The sequence below is a fragment of the Furipterus horrens genome, unplaced genomic scaffold, assembly GCF_987537825.1.
Source record: "Furipterus horrens unplaced genomic scaffold, mFurHor1.1.pri manual_scaffold_6, whole genome shotgun sequence".
Classification (NCBI taxonomy): Eukaryota; Metazoa; Chordata; class Mammalia; order Chiroptera; family Furipteridae; genus Furipterus; species Furipterus horrens.
Genome location: NW_028327176.1, coordinates 125,735,372 through 125,762,215, shown reverse-complemented (window position 1 = coordinate 125,762,215; position 26,844 = coordinate 125,735,372). Strand labels below are relative to the sequence as shown.

Below are 26,844 nucleotides of genomic sequence, written 5' to 3'. Positions count from 1 at the left end.
GAGACTTTTTTGGAGGAGGAGCGGAGACAGGACCCAAGGCTGGGCAAGGACCAGGGGCTTGCACACTGGCTTGCCAGCAGAACAGCGTTGCTAGACAAGCCTGAGGAGTGCTGAGGGTGCTGCAGGACAAGTGGGGAGAGACCCAACTCAGTGTGGCTCACAGCAGGGAACGGCAGCAGGCCCACAGTGAGAATATAGCAGCCCCAGAATCCAACTAGATCCCCTCACAGCCAGCCAACCAGAAAAGATTTGAAACCCATGGAATTTTGACCAGGGGTGGATCCAGAAAAAGAAGACAGCACCCAAAGGTTGTACTGGAGAAAAAAAAAATCTTTCTTTACTCTGCTTTCTACCTTCTCTCCCTCCTATTCTTCTTTAATTTTGTTTGTTTTTATGTTTTGTTTATCCTCCCTCTTGCACTAAATATACAGCATATAACTGTTATATAGACCTAATACTATACACTTCCACTTTCTCACTTCATTCTGCATTCTACCGTCCCTTTTTCAACATACAATGTAAATACTACTTACTGTCTCGCGTAGCCTTGACTCTACTTGCTACTACTATTATTCTACCATCTTCACTCTCAAAAATCATCTATCAGTTAAAACAACTCTTACCAGTTTTTCATATAGTGTAACAGTCTTAACCTCTTTACATCTATATTAATACTGGCTCTTTTGCTAATGATAGTGGGTGGGGGATATTTTTGAGGGTGTGGGTTTCTTGCCTGGTTGTGTGTTTATGTTTTAACAGCATCTCCACAAAAGAACTCAAGACAAGGTGGGTAGGGTGACCCTCAATCAGCCAGCCAGAGGGAAGGTTCTACCAAATAGTAACTGAAATATAACCAGACAGCTTAAACAAATGACATAAAGGGCATCCCAAGAGCATCAAGCTCAGGAGATCAAAGAGACTGCACCACTGAATCCCCCAGGTCTCCTATACAGAATCTCATACCACGAAAGTGGGAAATCAAAGCAAACAAATCCAAGAAACTAAAACAAACAAGAAGCATACAACATGAGGAGACACAGAAACAACATCCCAATGAAAGAAAAAGAGGAATACCCAGAAAGAGGTAGATGGAATAGACATAAGCCAACTATCAGACATGGAATTCAAAAGAATGGTTTTAAGGAAACTCAATGAACTTGATAAACTCATAGGAAACTACAAAGAACTCCAGGGAAGCTACAAGGAACTTACTGAGAACTACACCAGCATTAAAAAGGACACAGAAACTATCAATAAGAACCAGGAAGAAATGAAGAATACAATTTCTGAACTGAAGAACACATTAGAATCAATCAAAAGCAGGCTAAACGAAGTAGAGGATCAGATCAGTGAGTTAGAGGGCAACGTAGAAAAAAATTTTCAGACAACACAACAAAATGAAAAAAAAAACTGAAAAAGAATGAAGAGGGTATAAGAGAACTGCAGAACAACATGAAACGAAACAACATCCGCATCATAGGGATACTAGAAGGAGAATAAGAGGAGCAAGGGATAGAAAACCTGATTGAAAAATAACAGAAAATTTTCCTAACTTGATGAGAGAATAAGTCATGCAAGTCCAGGAAGCACAGAGGGTCCCAATGAAGATGAACCCAAAAAGGCCCACTCCAAGGCACAACATAATTAAAATGGCAACATTCAAAGACAAAGCAGCAAGAGAAAAACAGCAAATAACATACAAGGGAGCTCCGATAAGGCTATCAACTGATTTCTCAACAGAAACACTACAAGCCAGAGGGAATGGCAAAAAATATTTCAAGCAATGAAAAACAAAGGCCTACAACCAAGACTACTCTACCCAGCAAGGCTCTCATTCAAAATGGAAGGTGAAACAAGGAGTTTCCCAGACAAAGGAAGACTAAAAGAATACATCTCCACCAAACCACCATTGCAAGAATGCTAAAGGGAATGCTTTAAGAAAAAGAAGAAAAAGAGAGAGGGAGAGGAGCGCAGGTACACAGGGAAATGAATAAATACCTGTCAACAATAACCTTAAATGTAAATGGATTAAGTGCTCCAATCAAAAGACATAGGGAAGCAGAATGGATACTAAAACATGACCCACATATATGCTGTCTAGAAGAGACACAACTCACAACAAAAGATTTACACAGACTGAAAGTGAAGGGATGGAAAAAAATACTCCAGGCAAATGGACATGAAAAAAAGCTGGGGTAGCAATACTCGTATTAGACAAAACGGATTTCACAGCAAAGGCCAAAAAAAGAGACAAAGAAAAGCATTTTATAATACATCAAGAAGATATAACCCTGGTAAACATATATGCACCCAACATAGGAGCACCCAAATATGTAAGGAAAATACTAGAAGACTATAAGAAGGATATCAACAGCAACACATTCATAGTAGGGGACTTTTACACCCCATTATCAATGATAGACAGATCTTCAAAGCAAAGAAACACCAAGGATATTGAGGCATTGAACAACACTCTAGATCAAAAGGACTTAGTCGATATATATAGAACTTGTCACCCCAAAGAAGCAAAATATATATTCTTTTCAAATGCATATGGAACATTTTCAAAGATAGACCACATGGTAGTCTCAGAAAATAAGCTTCAACAAATTCAAGAAAATTGGAATTATATCAAGCATCTTCTCAGATCACAATGCCTTGAAACTAAAAATCAACCTCAAGGAAAAAACTCAAAAGACATTCAAACTCATGGAGAATGAATAACATAATATTAAATAATGAATGAGTTAACAACAACATCAAGGAAGAAATCAAGAAGTTTCTGGAAACTAATGGTAATGAACACATAACAACCCAAAACCTATGGGACATAGCAAAAGCAGTCCTGAGAGGAAAGTTCATAGCAATACAGGCCTACCTGAAAAGGACAGAAGAATCCCAAATAAAATATCTAACCCTACAGCTACAAGAACTAGAACAACAACAACAAACAAAGCCCAGGGTGAGTAGAAGGAAAAGAATCATCAAGATCAGAGCAGAATTAAATGACATAGAGACTAAACAAACAATTCAAAAGATCAACAAGAGTAGGACCTGGTTCTTTGAAAAGATAAACAAAATCGACGAGCCTTCAGCCAGGCTCATCAAGGAAAAAAAAAGAGCAGACCCAAATAAACAAAATCAGAAATGAAAGAGGAGAAATCACGACCGATATCAAAATACAGAGGATTGTAAGATATTACTACAAACAATTGTATGGCAAGAAACATGAGAACCTAAATGAAATGGACAAATTTCTAGAAACATATAACCTTCCAAAACTGAATCAAGAAGAAGTAGAAAGTATCAACAGACCAATAACAAAGAAGGAAATTGAAACAGTAATCAAAAACCTGCCTGCTCACAAAAGCCCTGGACCAGACAACTTCATGGGTGAATTTTACAAAACATTTAGGGAAGAACTAATATCTACCCTTCTCAAGCTATTCCAAAAAATCCAAGAAGAGGGAAGACTCCCAAACTCTTTCTATGAAGCCAGTATTACCCTAATTCCAAAACCAGGTCAAGACACAACAAAGAAAGAAAACTACAGGCTAATATCACTGATGAGCATAGATACTAAAATCCTCAACAAAATATTGGCAAATAGGATCCAGCAACACATTAAAAAGATCATATACCACAATCAAGTGGGATTCATCACAGGGATGCAAGGATGGTTTAATATTCACAAATCAATAAATGTAATACACTACATAAACAAAATGAATGACAAAAACTACATGATCATATGCATAGATGCTGAAAAAGCATTTGATAAAGTACAACACCCATTTATGATGAAACCACTCAGCAAAATGGGAGTACAGGGAGCATACTTCAACATAATAAAGGCTATATATGAGAAATCTGAAGCCAGCATCATACTCAATGGACAAAAGCTAAAAGCATTCCCCCTGAGATCAGGAACAAGGTAAGGATGTCCACTATCTCAACTCCTATTCAACATAGTGTTGGAGGTTCTAGCCACAGAAATCAGACAAGAAAAAGAAATAAAAGGCAACCAAATTGGAAAAGAGGAAGTAAAACTGTCATTATTTGCAGATGACATGATAGTGTACATAGAAAACTCTATAGACTCCACTAATAAACTACTCACATTAAGTAAATTTGGCAAAATAGCAGGGTACAGAGTCAATATTCAGAAATCGAAGGCATTTCTGTAAACCAACAATAAAATGTTAGAGATAGAAACTAAAAAAAAAATCCCATTTACTATAGCAACAAGAAAAACAAAAGCAACAAGAAAAACAAAGTACTTAGGAATAAATTTAACCAAAGAAATAAAAGATCTGTACTCGGAAAACTACATATCTCTAAAGAAGTTAAGGAAGATACAAATAAATGGAAGTATATACCATGCTCATGGATGGGAAGAATCAACATCATTAAAATGTCCACAATACCCAAAGCAATTTACAGATTCAACACAATCCCTATTAAAATACCAGTGACATATTCCACAGACCTAGAGCAGATACTTCAAAAATTTATATAAAACCAAAAAAGACTCCGAATAGCAAAAGCAATCTTGAGACAGAAGAACACAGCAGGAGGAATCACAATAGCAGACATCAAACATTACTACAAAGCCACTGTGATCAAGACAGCCTGGTACTGGCATAAGAACAGACATATAGATCAATGGAACAGAATAGAGCCCAGAAATAAGCCGAGGTCTGTATGGTCAACTAATATTTGACAAAGGGGGAAGGAATATAAAATGGAGTGAGAAGAGCCTCTTCAACAAATGATGGTGGGAGAACTAGACAGGAACGTGCAAAAAAATTAAACTAGACCACCAACTTACACCACACATGAGAATAAACTCAAGATGGATCAAAGACTTAAATGTAAGACATGACACCATAAAAGTCCTGGAGGAAAACATAGGCAGGAAAATTTCAGATATCCCACGTAGCAATATTTTCACCAATATGCCTCCTAAGGCAAGGAAAATAAAGGAAAGAATAAACAAATGGGATTACATCAAACTAAAGAGTTTCTGCTCTGCTAAAAGAAACATCAGCCAGATGAAAAGGGAACCAACCATATGGGGAAACATACTTGCCAATGATACCTCAGACAAGGAACTGACCTTTAAAATATATAAAGAACCACACATCTCAACACCAGAAGACAAACAGCCCAATTAAAAAATGAGCAAAGGACCTGAACAAACACTTCTCCAAGGAGGATACACAGAGGGTCCATAGACACATGAAAGAATGCTCAACATCACTAGCCATCAGAGAGATGCAAATAAAAACCACAATGAGATACCACTTTACACCAATCAGAATGGCCATTATCAACAAATCAACAAACAACACGTGTTGGTGAGGATGTGGAGAAACAGGAACCCTAGTGCACTGTTGGTGGGAATGCAGACTGGTGCAGCCACTATGGAAAACAGTATGGAATTTCCTCAAAAAAACTAAAAATGGAACTGCCTTTTGAACCAGCAATTCCACTGCTAAGACTATACCTGAAGAATCCTGAAACCCTAATTCAAAAGAACTTATGCACCCCTATATTCATAGCAGCACTGTTTACAATAGCCAAATGTTGGAAACAGGCTAGGTGCCCATCTGTAGATGAGTAAATTAAAAAACTGTGGTACATTTACATAATGGAGTACTATGCAGCAGACAACATAGATGGAACTAGAGAGAATTGTGCTTAGTGAAATAAGCCAGGCAATGAAAGAAAAATACCATATGATATCACCTAATATGGGAGACTAATGAACAACACAAACAAATCAACAAAATTGAAGAAGAAACAGAAAAACAGTTATGGGGGTGGGGGAAGGGATAAATAATAAAGGAAGTAGTATAAATAACCCATGGACATAGACAACAGGATGGGGAATGACTGTGGGAGAAGGGGTAGGCTGGGTGGGGAGGAGAAAGGAGAGGGAAAAATGGGACAACTGTAATAGAAAAACAGTAAAATTAAATTAAAAAAAAAAAAAAAAAAAGAGGAGCTCCAAGGATGAGAACCTGGGCAGAGAACCGACAGAAAACTCACCAGCTTAAACAAGCATATGGCATGCTACCACACGCTGGCTTAGGCAAGATGGAATAATGAAGACTAGAAAACGCTCAGCAACATAGCTACATCAGATATAGACAAGTCAGTGATGCTGGGAAAAACAGGAGGCAGCAGGAAAAGAGAAAGACCAAATAAGAAATTAACTGACTCCATAAAAGAAGCCACAGGCATGAGCCTTCAGGAGCTTAACAGGGCTGTTTAGAAAAGGTCACTGTGGACATCACTCATCACAACAGAGCTGGCAGAAGTCAGAACCAATTCAAGGGCACGTAACACACACAAATTACAAAAGTATAATTCAACTTCTGGTTTTCAGTTCCATATGTAAGAAGCTCAGAAGTTGCCACCTCATCCTAACAACAATGTGAAAAGACTGAAAAATCTCCTTAGACCCACAGAACAGGGGAGGACACAACCTCTACCCCCAAGATTGGAGAGACTGAGAGACAGATACATGACTACAGGGAATCTCGACTTACAGAAGACCCAGGAGCTGAAGCCACCACAGGAACCACTGCCAGGGTAGGAAAACCTGAACTGTAACAGATGAATTGCTGGAGGCTCAGTGTGGACAAGTCTGAGATTTAAAAACTCCAAGACCCAGTCAATGGGGAGGCCTGATTGTGTGAGGTTTACCTGCAGGAGCTCAACTAGGTTCCCATAGTATATAATGGAGAAAAATCTCTCACTTTCAGCAGGGGAAGCAGACAAGGAACCATTATGAATGCATACATCAGAGCACTTCCTTCTTAAGACGTCTGCTATCAGGTTAAACTAGTTAACCAGAGCCTAGCCTGCTGAGTATTATCAGAGCTAATTGACCTGGGGGAAGGGAAGTAACCATCTCCAGCCCACTCAAGCCATTCTGTCTCACCCAAGGGGGGGCAGGAATTAAGAATCACTTGCAAAGTTCACAATCCAGAGGCACAGGCTCACTGAAAAACTGAGACCTAATCATAAGACTAAAGAATGCTTCCCTTTCCTGCCCCACTTCACCACCACAGTCCTAAAGGCCTATTTACAACAGTTCCTTTTACCAAGTATATCATGTCTTGCCATAAAGACAAAAAAAATTATAAGGTATACCAAAAGGCAAAAAAACACTATTTAAAAAGACAGAGAAAGCATCACATCCCAAACATTATAGGGATATTGGAATTTAAAACAACTATGATTAATATGCTAAAGGCTCTAATGCATAAAGTAGATAGCATGCATGAATAGATGGGCAATGTAAGCAGAGATGAAGATCCTTTAAAAAAAGTGCAATTCTATGTTTTAAATATTAGTTAATACATGCATATATACTTAAATACAGTTGAGAAGTATACAAACCAAACTATGTACAGTGATTTTTCTCTAGGTTATCATAACCATGACTTAATATTACAAGTCTAGTGAACAGCTATTATACATTCTGTAACAAATCAAAGTACACATATAATCAACTCTGTGCTTTTCACTCCCATTTGCCTCTGTTTCTGGAAAGAGGGGTACTGGCACCAACAATGAACCAATGAATCACAGACGTCTGGCTGTCGCATATCACAAGATAAAATTAGAATAAGAATGAATTTACACAAAAACAGCATAACCCCACTTCAGCACACCTTCACTCCCATTTCCCTGTCTCAAGAGAAATTGTACATTAGCACTCCCCTCAGAAATTCTCCCCCTTCCAAATTCCCACGAACTCCCTATAAGAATCGCTGGCTTGACCAGAGATGCTAAAATGGTTTTTAAGGTATGAGCCTGCCATCTCCTCAGATTGCTGGCATCTGAAATAAACCACTTTCCTTCTCACCAGCACCAGTCTCATGAGTTTGGCTTTCATTGTGCAGACAGTGGAGCCTATGGGGACATTTTCCCCAGTTTTATTATCTCTGGGAGTAAGAACAATTATACCTTTCTCTATTTTCCAAATTTTCTATAATGCATATTCATTACTTTTGAAATAAAATGTGTAAAGGTTCTTACATTTTAAGATCTGAAGTTTATAGGAATCTAAATTAGCCGGAACTGATTGAGATAGTTTGAGATAGTTGAAACTGACCTGATTGTCTCTAACTCTAAACAGCTGTTAGAAATAGACAGCTAGGCAAAAGCAGAAGGGCAGGACCCAGGAAATCAATCTGCTATTAAAGGGGAGAGAGAACAAAAACCTGGAAGTTCCTGATAACTGAAATGGAACATGCTATGGTTCCTTAGATTCAGAAAAGAGTGGAACAAGAAGGAACAACAATTAGAAAAAAATATACCTTAAAGACCCTCACCCCTTATTCTGCTAGCACACAGGAGCTTTACAGGGCAGTGTAAAAGATAAGAAGATAAATATATGTCAACTCCTCCCCCGAAACTTAACTTTTTTGCCATATTACATAAAACTGAGAGAAGAAATAAATGATCAAAAGTACCTTACGGTATCCCTCACAGTAGTAGGGGAGGTGAAATATCCCTTACATAAACAGTCAGGAGTGGGAAGAATGGGATGGGCCACAATGCACTTTGATCAAATGAAATGAAAGCAAAAAGCAGAAATCAATCATATACCAGGCAAAAGACACACATCAGCTGAGATAAAACATGTAAAAAGGTAATGTAATGGTTAATTTTGTGTGTCAACTTGGTTAGGCAATGGTGCCCAGTTATTTGATCAAATGCCAGTCTAGATATTGCTGTGGAGGTATTTTTTAGATGTGATTAACATTTAAATCAGTACACTTTAAATAAAGAGGATTACCCTTCATAGTGTAGGTAGGCCTCATCCAATCAATTGAAGCCCTTAAGAGAAACTGAGGTTTCACTCACAAGAAGAAACTCAGCATTAACACTGCAATATAGAAACCATGCCTGGGTTTCCAGCTTACTGGCTCACCCTACAGATTTCAGACTTGCCAGCCCACACAATTGTGTGAGCCAATTCCTTAAAATATAAATCTATCATTCTTTCTCTCCCCCCCCACCCTCGATATATAGATATATATACACACACACATAGATATAGGTACATATATAAATACACAGAGATACAGATATATCCTAATGCTTCTATTTCCTGAAGAACGCTGAATAATGCACGTAATAAAAGATGAAACTGGACTTCCGGCCAAGATAGGGGTGCAGATAAACACACGCGCCTATGCACACAACTACAGAAAAAATTACAACTAGACTACAAAACAAATTTCACCTAGATTCAACAGAAAATTGAGCTGTATGGAAGTCCAACAACCAAACAGTTAAAGCAGACACATTCATCCAGATGGGTAGGAGAAGCAGAAACGCAGAGGCATGGAGAGGCAGCAGAATGGGCAGTCCAAAATTCTCATGTGGTGGATAAAAATCGGGAGGGATACCTCAGGTGCAAGCGATCCTAGCCCCAGACCATCCCACCCAGCCCAGGGTTCCAATGCCATAAGATAAGTTCCCATAACTTCTGGCTACAAAAATCAATGGGGGTTGGGGTGCCAGAAGAAACTGTGACATCTCAAGAGACTTCTCTTAAAGGGCCCACAACAGACTTAGGACTCATGCAGACCCACTCACTCTGGGATTTAGCACCAGGGCAACAGCTGGAAGGGCACAAGTGGTATACGGGAAGAAGGGTAGAAAAGTGAAGTGACTGGCAATGGAATAAGTGCCAGGGAGACAGCTTGCCCTTGGGCAATTTCTGCAGGCCAGGCAGTAACATTACCCCCTCTCTGAACCCTCCCCCACACAGAGCCACAAAGCATTTGAAATGGGTTGGCCTACCCTGGTGAGTACCTAACGCTCCAGCCCACACAACATACAGGTGCCTTTTCTACAAAAGGCCATGCTACTAAAACAGGGAGTCAAAGCAGCTCTACCTAATACACAGAAAGAATCACAGGAAGGCTGCCAAATTGAGGAGACAAAGAAATATGGCCCAAATGAAAGAGCAGAATAAAACTCCAGGAAAAGAACTAAATGAAATGGAGATGAGCAACCTATCAGATGCAGAGTTCAAAACACTGGTTATCAGGATGTTCAAAGAACTCATTGGGTACTGCAACAGCATAAAAAAAGACCCAGGCAGAAATGAAGATTGCATTAAGTGAAATAAAGAAAAATCCACAGGGAACCAATAGCGGTGGAGATGAAGCTGAGTTTCAAATCAATGATTTGGAAATAAGGAAGAAAAAAACACTCAATCAGAAGAGCAAGAAGAGAAAAGAATTTTAAAAAATGAGGATAGGCTAGAGAACTTCTGGGACATCTTCAAACATACCAACATTAGAATCATAGGGGTGCCCAAACAAGAAAAGAAATAGAATAAAATTGAAAACTTAGTTGAAAAAATAATGAAGGAAAATTTCCCTAATTTGGCAAAGGAAATAAGACATAGAAGTCCAGGAAGTACAGAGTCCCAAACAAGCTGGACCCAAAGAGGACCACACTAAGACACATCAAAATTAAAATGCCAAAGGTTCAAGATAAAGAGAGAATCTTAAAAGCAGCAAAAGAAAAGAAGAAAGTTACCTACAAAGGAGTTCACATAAGACAGTCAGCTGATTTCTCAAAAGAAACTTTACAGGCTAGAAGGTACCGGCAAGCAGTATTCAATGATGAAAAGCAAAGACCTACAACCTAGTTTACTCTATCCAGCAAAGATATCCTTTAGAATGGAAGGGCAGATAAAGTGCTTCCTAGACAAGATAAAGCTAAAGGAGTTCATCATCACCAAGCCATTATTATATGAAACGTTAAAGGGAACTATATAGCAAAAAGAAGATCAAAACTATGAACATTAAAATGGCAACAAATGCACAACTATCAACAACTAATTCTAAAAAACAAACTAAGCAGACAACTAGAACAGGAACAGAATCAAAGGTATGGGGATCATTTGGAGGGTTATCAGCTGGGAGTGGGGAGGGGGAGAAATGAGGAAATGGTGCAGGGATTAAGAAGCAAAACTGGTAGGTACAAAATAGACAGGGGGCAGTTAAGAACAGTATAGGGAAGGGAGTAGCCAAAGAAGTTATATACATGACCCATGGACGTGAACTAAGGAAGGGGACTGCTGGAGGGAATGGGGGTACCAGGTGGAGGGGGGCAAAGGGAGTAAAATAGGGGCAACTGTAATAGCATAATCAATAAAATATATTTTTTAAAGGATTATGAAACAGAAGCCAGGCACTTTTTTAAAAAGCACATGTATATATGCACATCTATAAAATACACAAACATAAAAAGATCTATAAAACTTGTATGTACACTTAATTATAGAAAAATAAAAAATAAAATAGATTTTTTTAAAAAAATTAACTCTAATAACAAAGACCAGTAGGGCAGAATCTTAAACTAAAGGCAATGGAATTGAAATTGAGCAGGCAGCAGTAATATCTAAGATTCCTAGATATACGAATGACATGATAAACAATACATTTAATGAAGATTATTTTGGAATTTATAATATGTATAATATGAATGAGGTCAAAGGGAAGTCACAGCTAGAGCACACTTGGAGAAATCTAGGCCAAAGGATTTTGTGGGTAGCTGTGGAAACCCATTCATGCATTAAAGATATGGCAACAATTTTACAGGCATATTTTGTAGTCTCAAAATCTTTAAGTAAAATTTATACAGGAATACTATTCATATATAAAGATATTAACTTACCATATTTGTCTCGCAAGCCAACAGTACATCTAAAGACTCCACCAAAGGCAACATCTTCACCAAATATTACTGAAAAATGATGTTTAAAGAACACATTTTATTTAATAATCCCAAAATGATAGTAACAATGAGAAATAAGTAATGTAAAAGTTTTTTTTTAACTTATTTTTATTTATTGATTTTTAGAGAGAAACATTGATTTGTTGTTCTACTTATTTATGCATTCATTGGTTGATTCTTGTTTTGTTTATTTATTTTTAGAGAGAGGAGAGGGAGGGAGAAAGAGAGTGAGAGAAACATTGATGTGTGACATAATTCCATGAGTTGACTGTCTGTCACACGCCCCCAACCCTGCAGCCCAGGCATGTGCCCTGACCAGGAACTGAACCAGTGACCTTTTGGTTAACAGGCCGGCACTCAATCCACTGCACCACACCAGTCAGGGAAAGATGTTTACATTTTAAATCAGAAAACAGAAATGGGACACAGATCCAAATCAAAGTTTATCAGTTTTGACATTATTGACATGATGGACTGGATAATTCTTCCGTTGTAGCAGCCTGTACTGTGCACTGTAGATATATAGCAGCATATCAGCTTTGTGATCTCTACCCCATGGACGACAGTTGCCCCTCACACACAGCTGTGTCTCTAGGCATTGTTAAATGTAAGAGGAAGGGGGATTAAAATCGCTCAAGTTAAGAAAGAACCATTGATCTGAAGCCTCATCTTGTTTTACCAGGAAGAAACTGAAGCCATAGAAGTAGTAAAGTAATTTGCCAAGCCAGAAAGCAAGAAGCAGAACTATGACTCACATTCCAGATTCCTGAGTCCTTGGCCAGTGGTTTTTTTTATACATAGTATATTATACAATGAGAGTTAGTGATCAAACTGAGTAGTTAAGTGGCTTAGATTGTGTGAAACAGAAAGGATGTGAGTATGGTAGGACATAGTAAGTAAGAAAAACAATAGTATAGGTGCAAATTGAGAGGAGCTTGTAGTAAGGCAAAGAAAATAAAAGAATGGGAATTCATAGTGCTAAGTTATAGTCACATTAATGCATCTAACCAGCTTTGTGTACCTCAGGAAAACAACTCACCCTTCTCTATTCATCTAGATCAATCATTCTCAGACAGCATTCAAAACAAAGTGGGTCCAACAGTCTAGTTCTCACTTCCTACTAAATAATAACCTGTTTTTCACTTGGTCTTAAAACTAGGGATTCTCAAAAATAAGTCAAAAGTTTGATGTACAGTCAATCAAATTTAGAAAAATACAGCAAAACAACAACTTTTTATATTAATAATTTAGCTTAAGAAAAAGGTTAAGTTACTTATAGTTCGTCCCACCCCAAAAATCTTGCAAGTTGAATGACAATGTATCCTAAAGAAAAGCAGAGAATCAAATTTTAATTTTTATAAACAGAGAGCTGAACAAAGTGGTATTATCTGGTTTTTTACATGCTAGAGAAACAGGAGCACACAGTAGGTATTAATCCAGAAGGTATTAATATAATATCAGAACCTCACATACTATGGGAGAAAGTTAATTTGATGATGTTAGATATACATGAGAACTAATTCATAATGAGTGGATTAAAAATGTGTTAAGATCATAATTGGATTATTAAGCCTTAATCATTTGGTCAGGTCTTTTATAAATTTCAGGTAGATATATTGTTAATTATTGAGTTCCAGACAAATATTTCTAGCAAATCTTTAATACTGAAGTAACACAGCTACCACAATCAAGCACAAAGGAAGTTTACCTGCAGTAGGATCTTTGGCCAATGAGTTATCCAAGGCACTTGTTACTGCCTGAAAAAGATTCATTTTCTGAGTTTGCCCTGTAAAAATAAAAAATAAATTTTTAAATTCACATTTCATACATAGTAAAATATATAAAAATACCTCAGTTCTTAACAGGTATTTACAACTTGGTTAAAATCAAGGTAGAAAGGAAGGTATAGAACACATTACATGAATTTATTGGATTATTTACAATGCTGGTAGCTCTGTGGAAGACACAAAAGCAACACAAACCTAAGGAGGGTTGTTGAGGAGGCAAAATTTACAAATACTAAACAATTTAAAAAACAAGTATAAAAAAAGGAAGAAGAAATATAATCAAATGACAAATGTGTATAGAAAATAAATGAAAGCTACGCAAAGTCACGAAGGTTACCAGCCAGCATGAGAGTAGTCTGGGAAGATGCCCTAAAGGCAGATTAGGAACATAAGCCATACGGAACACACATGACCAGTGGCATGTGTTAAAGAGGCCAATGAAAGCTAATGGTCATGGGCCATAAAGCAATGAGGAAGGTGAACAAATAAACTTTAGTACCCAGAACTGCTGGTGTTTGGAGAATACTAGCCTCTCATGCCTAAACACACCAGACTTGGCTCTTCTTCTGATTTTATTGCTCAAGTCAGAATCTCTGCAAACCAACCTGTATCTATCTATCTCCCTAAATGGGTTAAATGGATTAATACGTGTAAAGCACTTAGAACAATACCTGACACAGTGAGTACTGAATAAATAGTAGCTATTTATTATTAGATCTGGACTTTGTCCGTGTCCTTCGTCTTGACCTGGTATTATTCTGAAGGACACAAAGCTTTAGTTGATAAAGTTCCAAATGTTGAAGTTCAGAAACATGACTTTAGAGGTACGATTTAAGTCTTAGTGCTGCCCAGTGTCCACAGTCACCCTAAAACTTTGGGTCAGCTCTTCCAAAACCATATTCAGCACAGAGAAAGGCTTCTGCCAGAATCTTCTCTGATCCACAGGCCCAGTCTTCATTTCAGTGTCTAATCTCTGCACCGGTGCTCACTTTAACCCACAGCCACACTAATATCAAATCCCCTCAATACCTGGGCTTACCCTGACCACTGCCCCATCTAACCTATGTGCTCCTCAGCAGCCTGGTATGTTCCAAGGTCTAATTCCCAGGGTGGGACACAACAGCTACTGCTATTGCCTTCAACCCTCTGGCCATGAGACACTGGACACTCGCTTTTTTCCTGGAAACCCATCTTCTTCTTCAGACTCTTGGCAGTCTCTGACCTATGACATCTTAAATCTTCCATTAACTACTGGAAACCTGGCTTACTACTTCTCTCTCTGCTCTAGCCTCAGATTTCTCTCTAACCCCTTCAACACTGCTAAATGCAGACTTTAAGTCTTGGCAATGCCCAATCAGGTCTGCCCTGCTGCCCTGTGTGCCCAGAATAAAGGCCTGTTTCTAGACTTATTCCTGGTAGGGATAACAGGAATTTATGCAAGAAAATATTGTTATATCAACTCTGTCAGAGGAAACACAATCACACCACATGTCCATGATCACTTCACAATTTATTTTTCTTGAGGCTAAGGCTATATTATTTAATAGATACCTTCCTTAAATCCTTGTCCAATCTATGAAAACTCAGAGTGTTTATTAGTGACCAGCATCAGATGATAATGGTTCAGGGTAAATTTTTTCTCAACTACCATGACATTCCCACTCTCCTATCTCATACATTTCACAAAGTAAGATGTTTGTTTGTCAATTAGGATTTTCATACCTAAGAACCTCAGAAGATGAAAAATGCCTAAACATCTAAGCTAGAAGTTATAGTAGTCCCTCTCTATATCGCGGTTCACTTATCATGGCCTCACTGTACAGCGGGGTTTTTAAAAATATTATATTTAATTATTTATCGTGGATTTTTCACTATATTGCAGGATTTTGAGGTACTGTATACATATGTTGTTAAAGTTACATAGGTTTAAGAGTGTAGAATAAATGTAAGGTTCCTACTTCACGGGGGATAAGGGGGTCTAGAACATAATACCCACGATAAGTGAGGGAATACTGTATTTCAAGTCTGCTGACCATTAGAATTAATACTGAATGTTCTCAAGATATTTTATCACATTGCTGCTCAGCAAATTTACAGTCAGAATAAAGCAAAGGTTTTAATAATAAAAAATCACACAAAGTAAATCTGGAAAGTATTGTTTGATAACCACGAAGAATTTAGTTATCTTGCACAAAAATACTTTACAAGGGTATTTAAAGGTAATATTTCCATGTGAGCACATAAACTTTCACCCGCTGAATTTTTTTTTCAAATAAATTCAAAATTTTAGGGTTTTGAAATAACTGCTATACTACCAAATGCTTTTAAAAATTTTATGACACGTGAAAACATATTTCCCAATGATACCTCAGATAAGGGAGTGATCTCCAAAATATATAAAGAACTTATATGACTCAACACCAAGAAGACAGACAACCCAATTCAAAAATGGGCAAAGGACCTGAACAGACACTTCTCCAAGGAGGACATACAGAGAGCCCATAGGCATATGAAAGAATGCTCAACATCACTAGCCATCAGAGATGCGAATTAAAACCACAATGACACTGGCCAGTATGGTCATCATTCTGATTAGACATTTATATAACTTAAGACATGATCACCACAATAGTTCTAGTACCCACCCGGCACCCTACATAGTTATTACAATATTACTGACTATATTCCCTATGCTGTACTTTACATCCCCAAGACCATTTTGTAACTAACAATCTATACTATACTTTTCCACCCTCCCCGCCAACCCTCAACATGTTCTTAAATGACAATTTTTAATAGAGCAACACCTACTTTCAATTCTTTTTAAAGTTGTACTATGCTTTGTGGATATGTTAGGAAGAAATCACAAGTTATTTACGGGTAAGATCATTTTAAATATTTGATTTCCTTATAAGTACTTATTCTTTTGTAGCTTACACCAAAGACCATTGATAAAATATGCCTGTGTTCCTTCATGATAAGATAAGCACACCTATAGCAAATCTAACCAAAGTTGTGCCACTGGTAAGACCTTTAAAAAGAAAAAAGAAGAAAGTGTCTCAGTAGAATGAGTAGCAGAGGGGAAGTAAAGGCAGGACCCTCACCATTGCTATCTAACAAAGAACTTAAAAGAGGAATCTAGAAGCAGAGGGAGACATGTCACACTCGTTAACTCAGCAGTCTTGGGCCTGGTCTGATAACATTGCCAGGTGTTCCAACATCACAAGAAACACTATGCTAGCACGGGAGGAGGAAAGTCCTTGAAATTCTACATATCCTTTCCACTATCTGGGAAGGAAAGCATTTGAAACTGTGCTTTCATCCCAAGGCCAGAAAGGCAGGAGAGGGTCCATAAGCCCAAAGGGAAAAGACCCATAAAACTTTGGTTAATTGCCTACCTCTGCTTGCTATGTTTTATGAGGGAGTCCCTAATGCTTACAGAAAAAGCCAATAAGTAACTTTAGGAAACTGCCCCAACTATAATTAACTGCCTCCTTTCACTTACGTGTTTTACAACAAGATGAACAAATGGAGTCTGGAGCAAGATAAGGATTCAGGTTAACAGACCCTCACACATACCTCAGTTTGGGTAGTCACATTCCCCTGAGAAAAACTAGCACCACCTTTATCCATCAATCAATATGTAACTTCTTCACCCCCATCCCACCAACTATGTAAGTCCTCAGAACAAAGGACTAGCACTCTGGCCACAGGGCCTCTGGCCACCCTAGGGCGAGCTTATCACCCCAGCCTTGGCCACCCTTGCTTTTGCTCTCCCATTCACTAATAAACTTTGCATGCACACTAATAGCTTTGCTGATTTGTAATTCTTTACATGCATCAGCACGAAGAACCTGGCCTCTCCCGTTGACAAAAGGTGGTCTATGAACACCACTAAAAAAGTTATTTATGGCATCATGGATAACTAGGCCATCACTGCTGTAAAAATAAAGTGGCATGTGAGTGGAATGAAACACAATAGAGCATAAGCTCTAAGAGGGATGGGATTCTTATCTGCCTTTGATCAGAGTTATAAGCTCAGTGTTTACAATGTCTGACATGTAGTAGGTACTCAATAAATATTTGTTGACTGAATGAAGAAATAAACACATGCAGCTATTTCAATAAAGATAAAAATACACAAAGCAAATTGTTAGTCAACCACTACAGGGAAAGGAATGGGGTAGAAAAAATGATGTACCAAAGTCACAATTCAAAGAGACTGCAGGAGAGGTGGGGGAGAGGTGATATTGCAGTAACAGTTTGATGGAGTATTCAGTTATTTTGAAAAACTCTTCAGCAGGCAGTAGCGTTGAAGAGAGAAAGAAGCCTTCCACAGAGCCAGAGCACTTGAGACAAAAGGAGCAGTCTCCAGAAATAAATAAGGTCAACAGTAGTCATGTCGACAGTTAGTATATTTGTAGCTAGACCCTGAAAAAATAAAAATACACAGCTATGATATTGAAAATAAGGGTCTACTTTCACAAAAAACGAAAGTTTTGCCAACAAACTCAGCACTGCACCTCCTTTGAGCTGCCTAGTCCTTGCTGTAGACCTACATATTATAACACTGCCTCATCACACTCCTTAGAAATCTTGGCATTTAGCTCAGTGCCTAAAACATACATGACAATCAATATATGCCTATGGGAGCATGATGAATGAGTATTTCAGTGGCTTAAACTGGCATTCACTACATTGTGAAATGGGAAGATGGCTAAGAAACTACCTATTTACCCCCAACAAAACCTCTTCCACCTCTCCAGATACCTTATTTTCCAGGAATCCCTTTATAGGTGCCAGGTATGTACCTCTACCTCATTCTAAGCTTTATTAAGCAGTGTTGCCTTCTCTACCCCATATAGTAAGTTTCAGAGAGAATCCAAATATCAGAGACAGAACATTTAATGTTAAAATGTAAATGCAGGATCTACAAACACAAATGCCTTTTTAAGGTGCCAGTATTACTGCATATCGAGGAAAAGGGAGAAAGTAAATAGTACTGGGACAGGGGTAGGGGGTCCAGGAGTAACCAAATAGAGAGGCCCTTAAAAAGACTTAAAGTTGAATGGATTGTGACTAAGGTCCCTAGGTTCCCCCCTCTCAAGGCACCTGGTAGTTCAGTCATGACAAGGCAAGTGATGATGCTTCCCTTCTTTTTGCTGGCTCCTTCCCTACACAATCTCAAAACGGCTTTTAAACCATCCACATGCTGGTGCCTCCCAAATGGATATCTACAATCCAGATCTCTCCTCTGAGCTCCTTTTATATCTGTGGACAAAAAGTAAAGTAACTGAAACTGGAAAAGGAGTTTGTGCTACCAGAATTGATAAGTAGAGATAAGAATTGAATATTTATGGGTGGTTTATTCAGATGCCCAAAATCTGAGAAGATGGCAGGTTTTGTACCCTCAAAAACCATCTTAATATCTCATCTCAAGCTCACCTTTTTTATAGGGAGAAGGAAACAGGGGATAAGGGGTTTGGGAAAAGGTTCATCAGATAGGAATTGCAGTCCTGCCTTAATTCTCCTAGTATTTCTTTATCTGCTGATCAACAATTCTTTATCTGAGTCAAAGTCTTCCCTCCCTGGAACACAATGGCTCAGTTATCATCTCAACTGCTTGCAGACCCCTTAGGGCACAAAGGCTGAACTGCTTGTGGACCCACCTCCTGGTGTCACAGTTGTAGGTGTAGGTTGAGCATTCCACCTCCTGGAATAACAGCTCTCCACAGGCATTAATCACTTATGCCTATCAACTAAGGCTAAAATCTTTAACTCTTGAGTTCCCCTATCATAATCTCACAGGGTGATCTGATTATAAATTCCTAACTGGGCAGGTCCTGGTGGGTAGTCACTTTCTAAGCATATAAATTCTTTACTAAAAGGCTCATCTTTGCTTTAAGTAAGCCTTATTTATTGTTTCTGTGCCTAGGTTCACACACCAGTGAAATGGCCCTTTCAGACCCTCGCTTCTAAAGCATGCAAGAGAGCACATAATCTTAACTATCCTGTAATTCCCATCATCATCTGCTTTCCCCCACCTTTATGTAATCTTCTTTAGTTCCCTCTTTAATTTCAAATGCACAACAGAAAGTGCAAATTATTATTCTCCAACGCATTTATCTCAGTCTGTAGAGATCTTGCTTCCAGTTATATCCTATTTGGATCAAAACTATTTTTATAAAAATTATCTACAGGTTTGGATGTCCCCATGTCCTTCCTACCGTTGGAAGCACTAGATGGCCTCTTCCTCCCTTCACCTACATCGATTACCCTTCTTTGGCTGAGTGGCAGCCCAGCCCAGCACAAGCTCGGGACTAGGCTTAGAAAGGAAGCCTGGATTCTTTCCCATTACTAAGAACCTATTCTGTGACCTTGGGAAAATCAATTCAATTACTTGCTTTCTCCATTTTCTCTAACCTGCCAAAGGAAAAAAAGAAAAAAGAATCTTTCTTTTAAATATCGCTGCCTATTGTTATTGGCCTAGCCCCAGGCAAGCTGGGTTAACACTAAGGCGAAGGTTGGGAAACCAAGGATGGAGAACAGAGAAAGGGAGGCGTCCCCTCGGCACCACGCCTCCATCCTCGGGCCCTTCCAGACTTCAGTGTGTCCTCTCCTCCAGGTCGAGGGTGCATAAGGGCTGCCTCTCAAGAGTTTGAAGTCACAAAAATAGACCCAGGAGAAAATCACAGTCGGACCCTAATGTAGGAAGAGCTCTAGAGAGCAGGGCGTGGATTCTGTGCAGGTTGCCCGCGAGCCTGGGTTGCAGTGGGAGCGCATAGGGCAGCCCCTAGCTCACCGTACTCCTGTGGCTCCGGGTCCGGCTGGAAAGTGAAGTGAGCCAACTGCCGCCTCTGGGCTGCATTCCCGCCAGCTGAGGCGGGCTGCAGGAAGCCCCGCAGCGGCCCAGCACTACACAGCCGACGCCAGTGACCCCTGGCTCTAGACGCACTGAGCAACAGCCGGCCCGCCGTCGCAGGTACAGCAGCCATACCCACTCGCTGCCGGGGTTTGCAAGCTGCGCCGCCGCACACTGCCGGCAGAAAGGGCGGAGCACAAAGGCAGCTTCCACATTGGTTCGGCTGAAGGGGCGGTTCCGTGAAACGAACCAATCGGAGCTCGGAATTCAGGGGTGGGCTAGGCATGGAGAAAAGCCAAACAGCGTTTGCCGATGTGCGCATGCGGAAGAGGCGGTGTTTGGGGGAGGCGGAGGCGACATGGTTGTGGGCAAGTGAGTTCCAATGAAATTGTTCCTGGAGGTGGAGCATTCCCAAAGTCAGTGGAGCAGATCCAGCATCCTGACGTGGTTCTGCAAAGTTCCTCAGTATTCGTGGGGTATCCGTGGATTTGTTCGATTCCAATGTCATTTACAATGTCAGTTTCGATGGCTTTTTCATTTTAACATTTATACTTTTTCTTTTGAAATGTAACCCTTTTTTTATCCTCTCCTATTCTTTTCTTCTATATCCTGGAAGTAAAGGGAGGAAAGATTACTTATTGGTTATTGGTTTTGAGTTTCAGAAAACAGAGGCACTACTCAAAACCTCAGTTCTTTATTCAACGCCTTCTTGAATGCTTAATAAGCCTGTATATTTTTGTTTTGACTTCTTTTAATTTAGATGACAGTGAAAGAGAGAAACTTAGATTTCTTCCTGCAAATCCACTTATTAGATAGTCGATGCATTTTTGCCCAGGTGCAGGGAAAATGACCTGACTGGTTTTTTCTAATTAGCCTAGAAACCTGGAGAATTTGAGTCATTAATTTACATTTAAAATAATCAATTTTGTAATTTTTTTTAAAAATCCAAATATTTAAAAGGATACCCTCTCTGTCCATGAATTTACAAGTCATAGTATAATGTGACAGAAACAAGAGTGAAAGTGTTTTCATCAGATGAGAGCAGGAGGGTGGGAAAGGACAGGCCCAAAATTTTGAAGGTCTTCATATGCTGGTTAAGAAGTTTGAACTTCCAACTACATGCAGTCAGGAACAAAAAAGAGCACCAACAGATGTGTCTGCCCAGCAAATCACTTCTTTGTTGTTGTTTTTATTTTTTCCTGACAGCACTACACCATCTGCCTGGGAACCATGGAAATGTATATCTTATTAAAGTGGGACCCACCCTGGCCACATTTCATTGATATTAAGTTGGGAAATGGCTGCCATTTTCCTGGAATTTTGGAAATTGAGAAAGATAAGCAAAGATTATCTTTAAGAATGACTCTTGGCTCACTTTCTGTCACTGAGCTTCACTACTTGTGCAACCTGTACCTGTTTAGACTCAGCTTTTGAACACCCCTCTTGTACAGCAACATAATATCTTGTAATATTTTATCCTTATATCTTGTTACCTGTTCCCAATCAAACTCAACCAGAGGCATCAAAGAGGCAACTAGCAAAGGAGTCAAATTCTTTCTTTTGAATTATAAAATAGATTTTAAACCAATGGCAGAGACAATAATTGGAGAAAAGACTTTAACATTTAAAGATTGGTTTCTGAGTGTTAAACCTCAAGAACCTGAATGACTTAGGGTATAAAATATGACTTAAACAAAAGGTTACAAAGAGCATGCTAATTTAAGAGCCAGTTTTTCCCACGTTCCATAAAGGTAGAGTAATAGAACACAAAGGACTGCAAGTGTCTTTCTTTGTAGCTGGGCCTAGAAGAGTATCATACTTTTGACCATGGCATGGTGTTTGGAACAGAAGAATGCTTCTCTCATATGCCAGGAGAGATGTAGATATGGTATCAAAGTCCAAGAAACTTGAGGAGGTCCAGCAGCAGCATGGTAAGGGATTTATATCCAGAATATACTTTTTAAAAACTCTTAAACTTAATAAAAAAGAAAATTACCCAATTAAAAAATATGTAGATTCCCATTCATTGGTGGTAATGCAAAATAGTACAGCCACTCTGGAATATGGTTTGGTAGTTTCTTACAAAACTCTTACTATATGATTTAACAATCATGCTTCTTATGATTTACCCAAAGGAATTGAAAACCTATGCCCCCCACACACACACACACAAAAAAAAAAAAACCTTCCCAGAAATGTTTATTGCATCTCTATTCATAATTGCCAAAATCTGGAAGCAACCAAGATGTCCTTTATCAGAAGGTGATTGAATGAACTGTGGTACAATGGAATACTATTCAGCGCTAAAAAGAAATGAGCTATGAAGTCATGAAAAAACATGGGGAATCTTACATACATACTAAGTGAAGATGCCAATCTGAAAAGACTATATACTATATGATTCCAACTATATAACATTCTGGAGAAGCAAAAACTATGGAGACAAAAATATCAGCATTTGTCAGGGGTTTGGAGAGAGGGAGGTGAATAGACAACACAAAGGATTTTAAGGGCAGTGAAGCTATTTTGTATGATACTGTAATGGGACATACATATCATTATACATTTGTCAAAACCTATAGTCTGTAAAATATCAAGGACAACCCCTAAAGTAAACTGTGATCTTTAGGTGATAATGATATATATGGGTTCATTGACCATAGCAACAGTACCACTGTGGAATAGAATGTTAGTGGGCAAGTCTGTGTTTGTGTGAGGAGAAGGGATATATAAGAACTCTCTGGGCTTGCTGCTGGATTTTTCTGTAACCTTTAAACTGTCATAAAAATAAAGTATTTTTTTTAATGGGCTAAGGTTTTGAATAGATATTTCTCCAAAGAAAATATACAAATGGTCAATAAGCACATGGAAAGAAGTTCAACATTATTACTCATTAGAGAAATACAAAGCAAAACCACAATGAGATGCAACTTCACAGCCACTAGGATGGCTACAATAAGACATCTATAGAAAGTGTTGGTTAGGATAAGGAGCAACTAAACCCCTTATACATTGCTGGTGGCAATGTAAAATGATGCAGTTGCAGTGGATAAGAGCTTATCGCTCTTCAAGATGTTAATAATATTTATCATATGACCCAGAAATTCCACACCTAAGTAAACATCCAAAATAAATATCAATAAAAACTGTGTGCAAAACCCTGACTGCTGTGGCTCAGTGGATTGAGCATCAGCCTGCAAGCCAAGTGTCACTGGTTCAATTCCCAGTCAGGGTACATGACTAGGTTGCACGTCATGTCCCCAGTTGGGGGTGCAAGTGAGAGGCAACCACACAGTGATGTTTCTCTCCCTCTCTTTCACCTTTCTCCTCTCTCTAAAAATAAACAAATAAATTATTTTTTTTTCAGATTTAATGTGTTTTATTGATTAAAATATTACATTTGTGCCAATTTCCCTTCCCTCTGCTCCCCTCCACCCGGTGGTCCCCCTCCCTCCAGTTGTCCCCCCCTTTTAGATTATGTCCATTAGTTGTGCATACAGTTCCTCCCAACCTCTCTCCGTCTATTCCATTCCCTCCTACCATGATCCCCAATTCCTATATCATCTCCCTCCCTCTCCCCACTCCCCCTCCCTGTTGACCTCCCCCCAATATGCTTCCCGTACCCACAGTTCCTTTTCCACTCTCGTTGCCTGTTTAGTTTGCCTTTGTTTCATCTCCCTAGCTTCTGTTTTTTAAACCAGTCCCTTTAACATCTCATATAACAGTGGTTTGGATCTAATGAACTCTTTCAGTTTTATTTTGTCCTGGAAACACTTTCTCTGTCCTTCTATTCTGAATGACAATTTCGCTGGATAGAGTATTCGTGGTTGTAGGTTTTGGATTTTCATTACTTTGAATATTTCTTGCCAGTCCCTTCTTGCCTGTAGGGTCTCCCTTGAGAAGTCAGCTGATAGTCTAATTGGGACCCCTTTGTACATAATTCTTTTCTTCTCTCTTGCTGCTTTTAAGATTCTCTCTTTATCTTTAATTTTTGACATTTTGATTATAATGTGTCTTGGAGTGGTTCTCCCTGGGTCCAGTCTCTTGGGAACTCTCCTTGCTTCCTGGACCTGCATGTCTATTCCCTTCCCCAAGTCTGGGAAGTTCTCCTTTATTATATTTTCACTCAATTTTTCAAGTTCTAGTTCATCTTCCTCACTCTCTGGCAAACCAATGATTCTTATGTTGGGCCTTTTATAGCTGTCCCAGAGGTTTCTGATCCTCTCATTGTTGCTTCCCATTTCCTCTCGCTGCATTGGTTGACTGCTTGTTCCTTCTCCATATTCCAGTTTGTTGAAATGAACTCTGGATTTTTTTTCCTCACCATCTGTCTCGTATGTGGTTTTGTTCCTTTTGTTATGAATGTTTTTCGCTTCTTTCTTATCTTTTTCCTGCTCTTTTGTGAATTCTGTAAGCCACCTGATAACAATGGCCCAGAACTGAGCCTCTGACAGGTTTCTTATCTGTTCATCTGTCAGTTTCTCTATCTGCTGCCTGGTGAGCTGTGCCACCGGGATTTCTATAGTTGTCTGCCTCATTTTGACAGATGCGTTTTGTTTTCTTGGGCCGGCTATAGGGGGCAGTGCCTGTGTACGCGTCATAATTCAGCGACCGGAGCCTGTCTGCGACCTATTTCGCAGCCCTGTGGTGCTTTCTTTGGGGGCGGGGGTCTAAGATGGATTCACACAGTTATTCAGCTAGGAGACCGGGATCCATCCTCCCGCCCCCCTGGGCCTCACTGTTCAAGGCGATGCGGTGGTTGCTTTCCCCAGCGCTGGGGTCGCGCACTGCCAGGGGCTTGACTGCCGCCGGGATTTTTCGCTGCCCCGCCGCTGTCCCAGGTGCGACCGCAAACAGCGTTGCCCTCTTTAACTCTTACCTGCCCAAATGGCACCGCTGGTTTATAACTTCATATGTTGGGCTTCCGTGTAGTTTTATTTTCTGGAATTTCTAGTTATCCTTTGTTTTGAAGTAGTTGTATTCCTCTCTAGTTGTAGAGGGAGACCTAGCGTGTCCGTCTAAGCCTCCATCTTGGCCGGAAGTCACAAATAAATTATTTTTAAAAAAAGGAAAAACTATGGGCACACTAAAACCTGTACACAAATGTCCATAGCAGCATGGTTCATAGTAGCCAAAAAGTAGAAACAATCCAAATATTCATCAACTGATGTGGATGAACAAAACATAGTATATCTGATGGGTGTGGCTCAATTGGTTGGGCATCGTCCCACAAAGTGAAAGGTCACCAGTTCAATTCCCAATCAGGGCAAATATCTGGGTTGTGGGTTCTGTCCCCAGCTGGGGCACATACAGAGGCAACTAACTGATGTTTCTCTCTCACATCCATGTTTCCCTCTCTTTCTCCCTTGCCTCCCCTCTCTCTAAAAAAATAACAAATCTTTTTAAAAAACATAATATATCCACACAATGAAATATTATTTAGCAATAAAAATAAATGAAATGTTAGGTGGATGAACTTTGAAAACGTTAATGTAAGTGAAAGAAGCCATTCATAAAAGACAACTTACTGTACAATTGCATATATACAAAATGTACAGAATAATCAAATCAATGGAAACATAAAGTCAATTAGTAATTGCCACAGGCTGGGATAAAGCAGTAATTGGGACTGACTGTTATTAAGTATGAAGCTTTTTGAGGGAGTGAGGAAAATGTTCTAAATTAAATAATGGTGATAGTTGCACAATTTTGTGAAAGCATTAAAAAAAACACTAAAAGGGTAAATTTAATGCCATAAAAATATCTCACCAAAGCTGCTGTTTAAATATCAAGTTATAGAAAAATAAGAAAGTTATATTTGTACATCTAAATACAATACTCCCTCACTTATCACGGGTATTACATTCCAGACACCCCCGCTCCCCCCCCACCCCCCGCCAAGTAGGAACCTTACATTTATTCTACACTCTTAAACCTACATAACTTTAACAATATACGTATACGGTACCACAAAATCCTGCGATATAGCAAAAAATCCGCGATAAATAAATATTTTTTAAAATCCCACAATACAGTGAGGCTGCGATAAGTGAACTGCAATAAAGCAAGGGACTGCTGTATGTGGATTAGGAAATGTATCCCCTGTAGCATGGTTTTGACAACATATGTATTAGTTCATGGACTCTAAACTTGGTTCCAGTTCAGATGTGGGTATATTTAAATGGAAAAACTACATGATTTTCCTTGCTTTGCTGATTACTACAGAGAATGATCCTGTGGGGATCATTCCAAAAAGAAAGTCCAAAATACAGTCAAAGCCAGTGTATTAGTCTCCTAAGGTGGCTGTAACAAACCAAGTACCACTGGGTGCAGAAGTGTATTGTCCCATAGTTCTGGAGGTTGGAAGTCCAACTTGGAAGTGTTGGCAGAGTCATGCTCTCTCTGAAACGTGTA

The 26,844-nt window shown here is 39.1% G+C and overlaps 1 protein-coding gene across 1 annotated transcript in view; it reads right to left on the bottom strand.

Annotated features, from left to right (window-relative positions):
* The window catches only part of BCKDHB (branched chain keto acid dehydrogenase E1 subunit beta), a 199,265-nt gene extending 178,661 nt beyond the window's left edge, over positions 1 to 20,604 (bottom strand). Inside the window, exons 1-3 of the mRNA XM_090280522.1 lie at positions 20,371 to 20,604; positions 13,490 to 13,567; positions 11,722 to 11,790 (exon numbers count right to left, since the gene is read on the bottom strand). Of these exons, the coding sequence (XP_090136648.1) occupies positions 11,722 to 11,790; positions 13,490 to 13,567; positions 20,371 to 20,563 (340 nt within the window). The 5' untranslated portion in view covers positions 20,564 to 20,604. The remainder of the gene's footprint in view (positions 1 to 11,721; positions 11,791 to 13,489; positions 13,568 to 20,370) is intronic.
* Between the last annotated feature and the right edge of the window lie 6,240 nt (positions 20,605 to 26,844).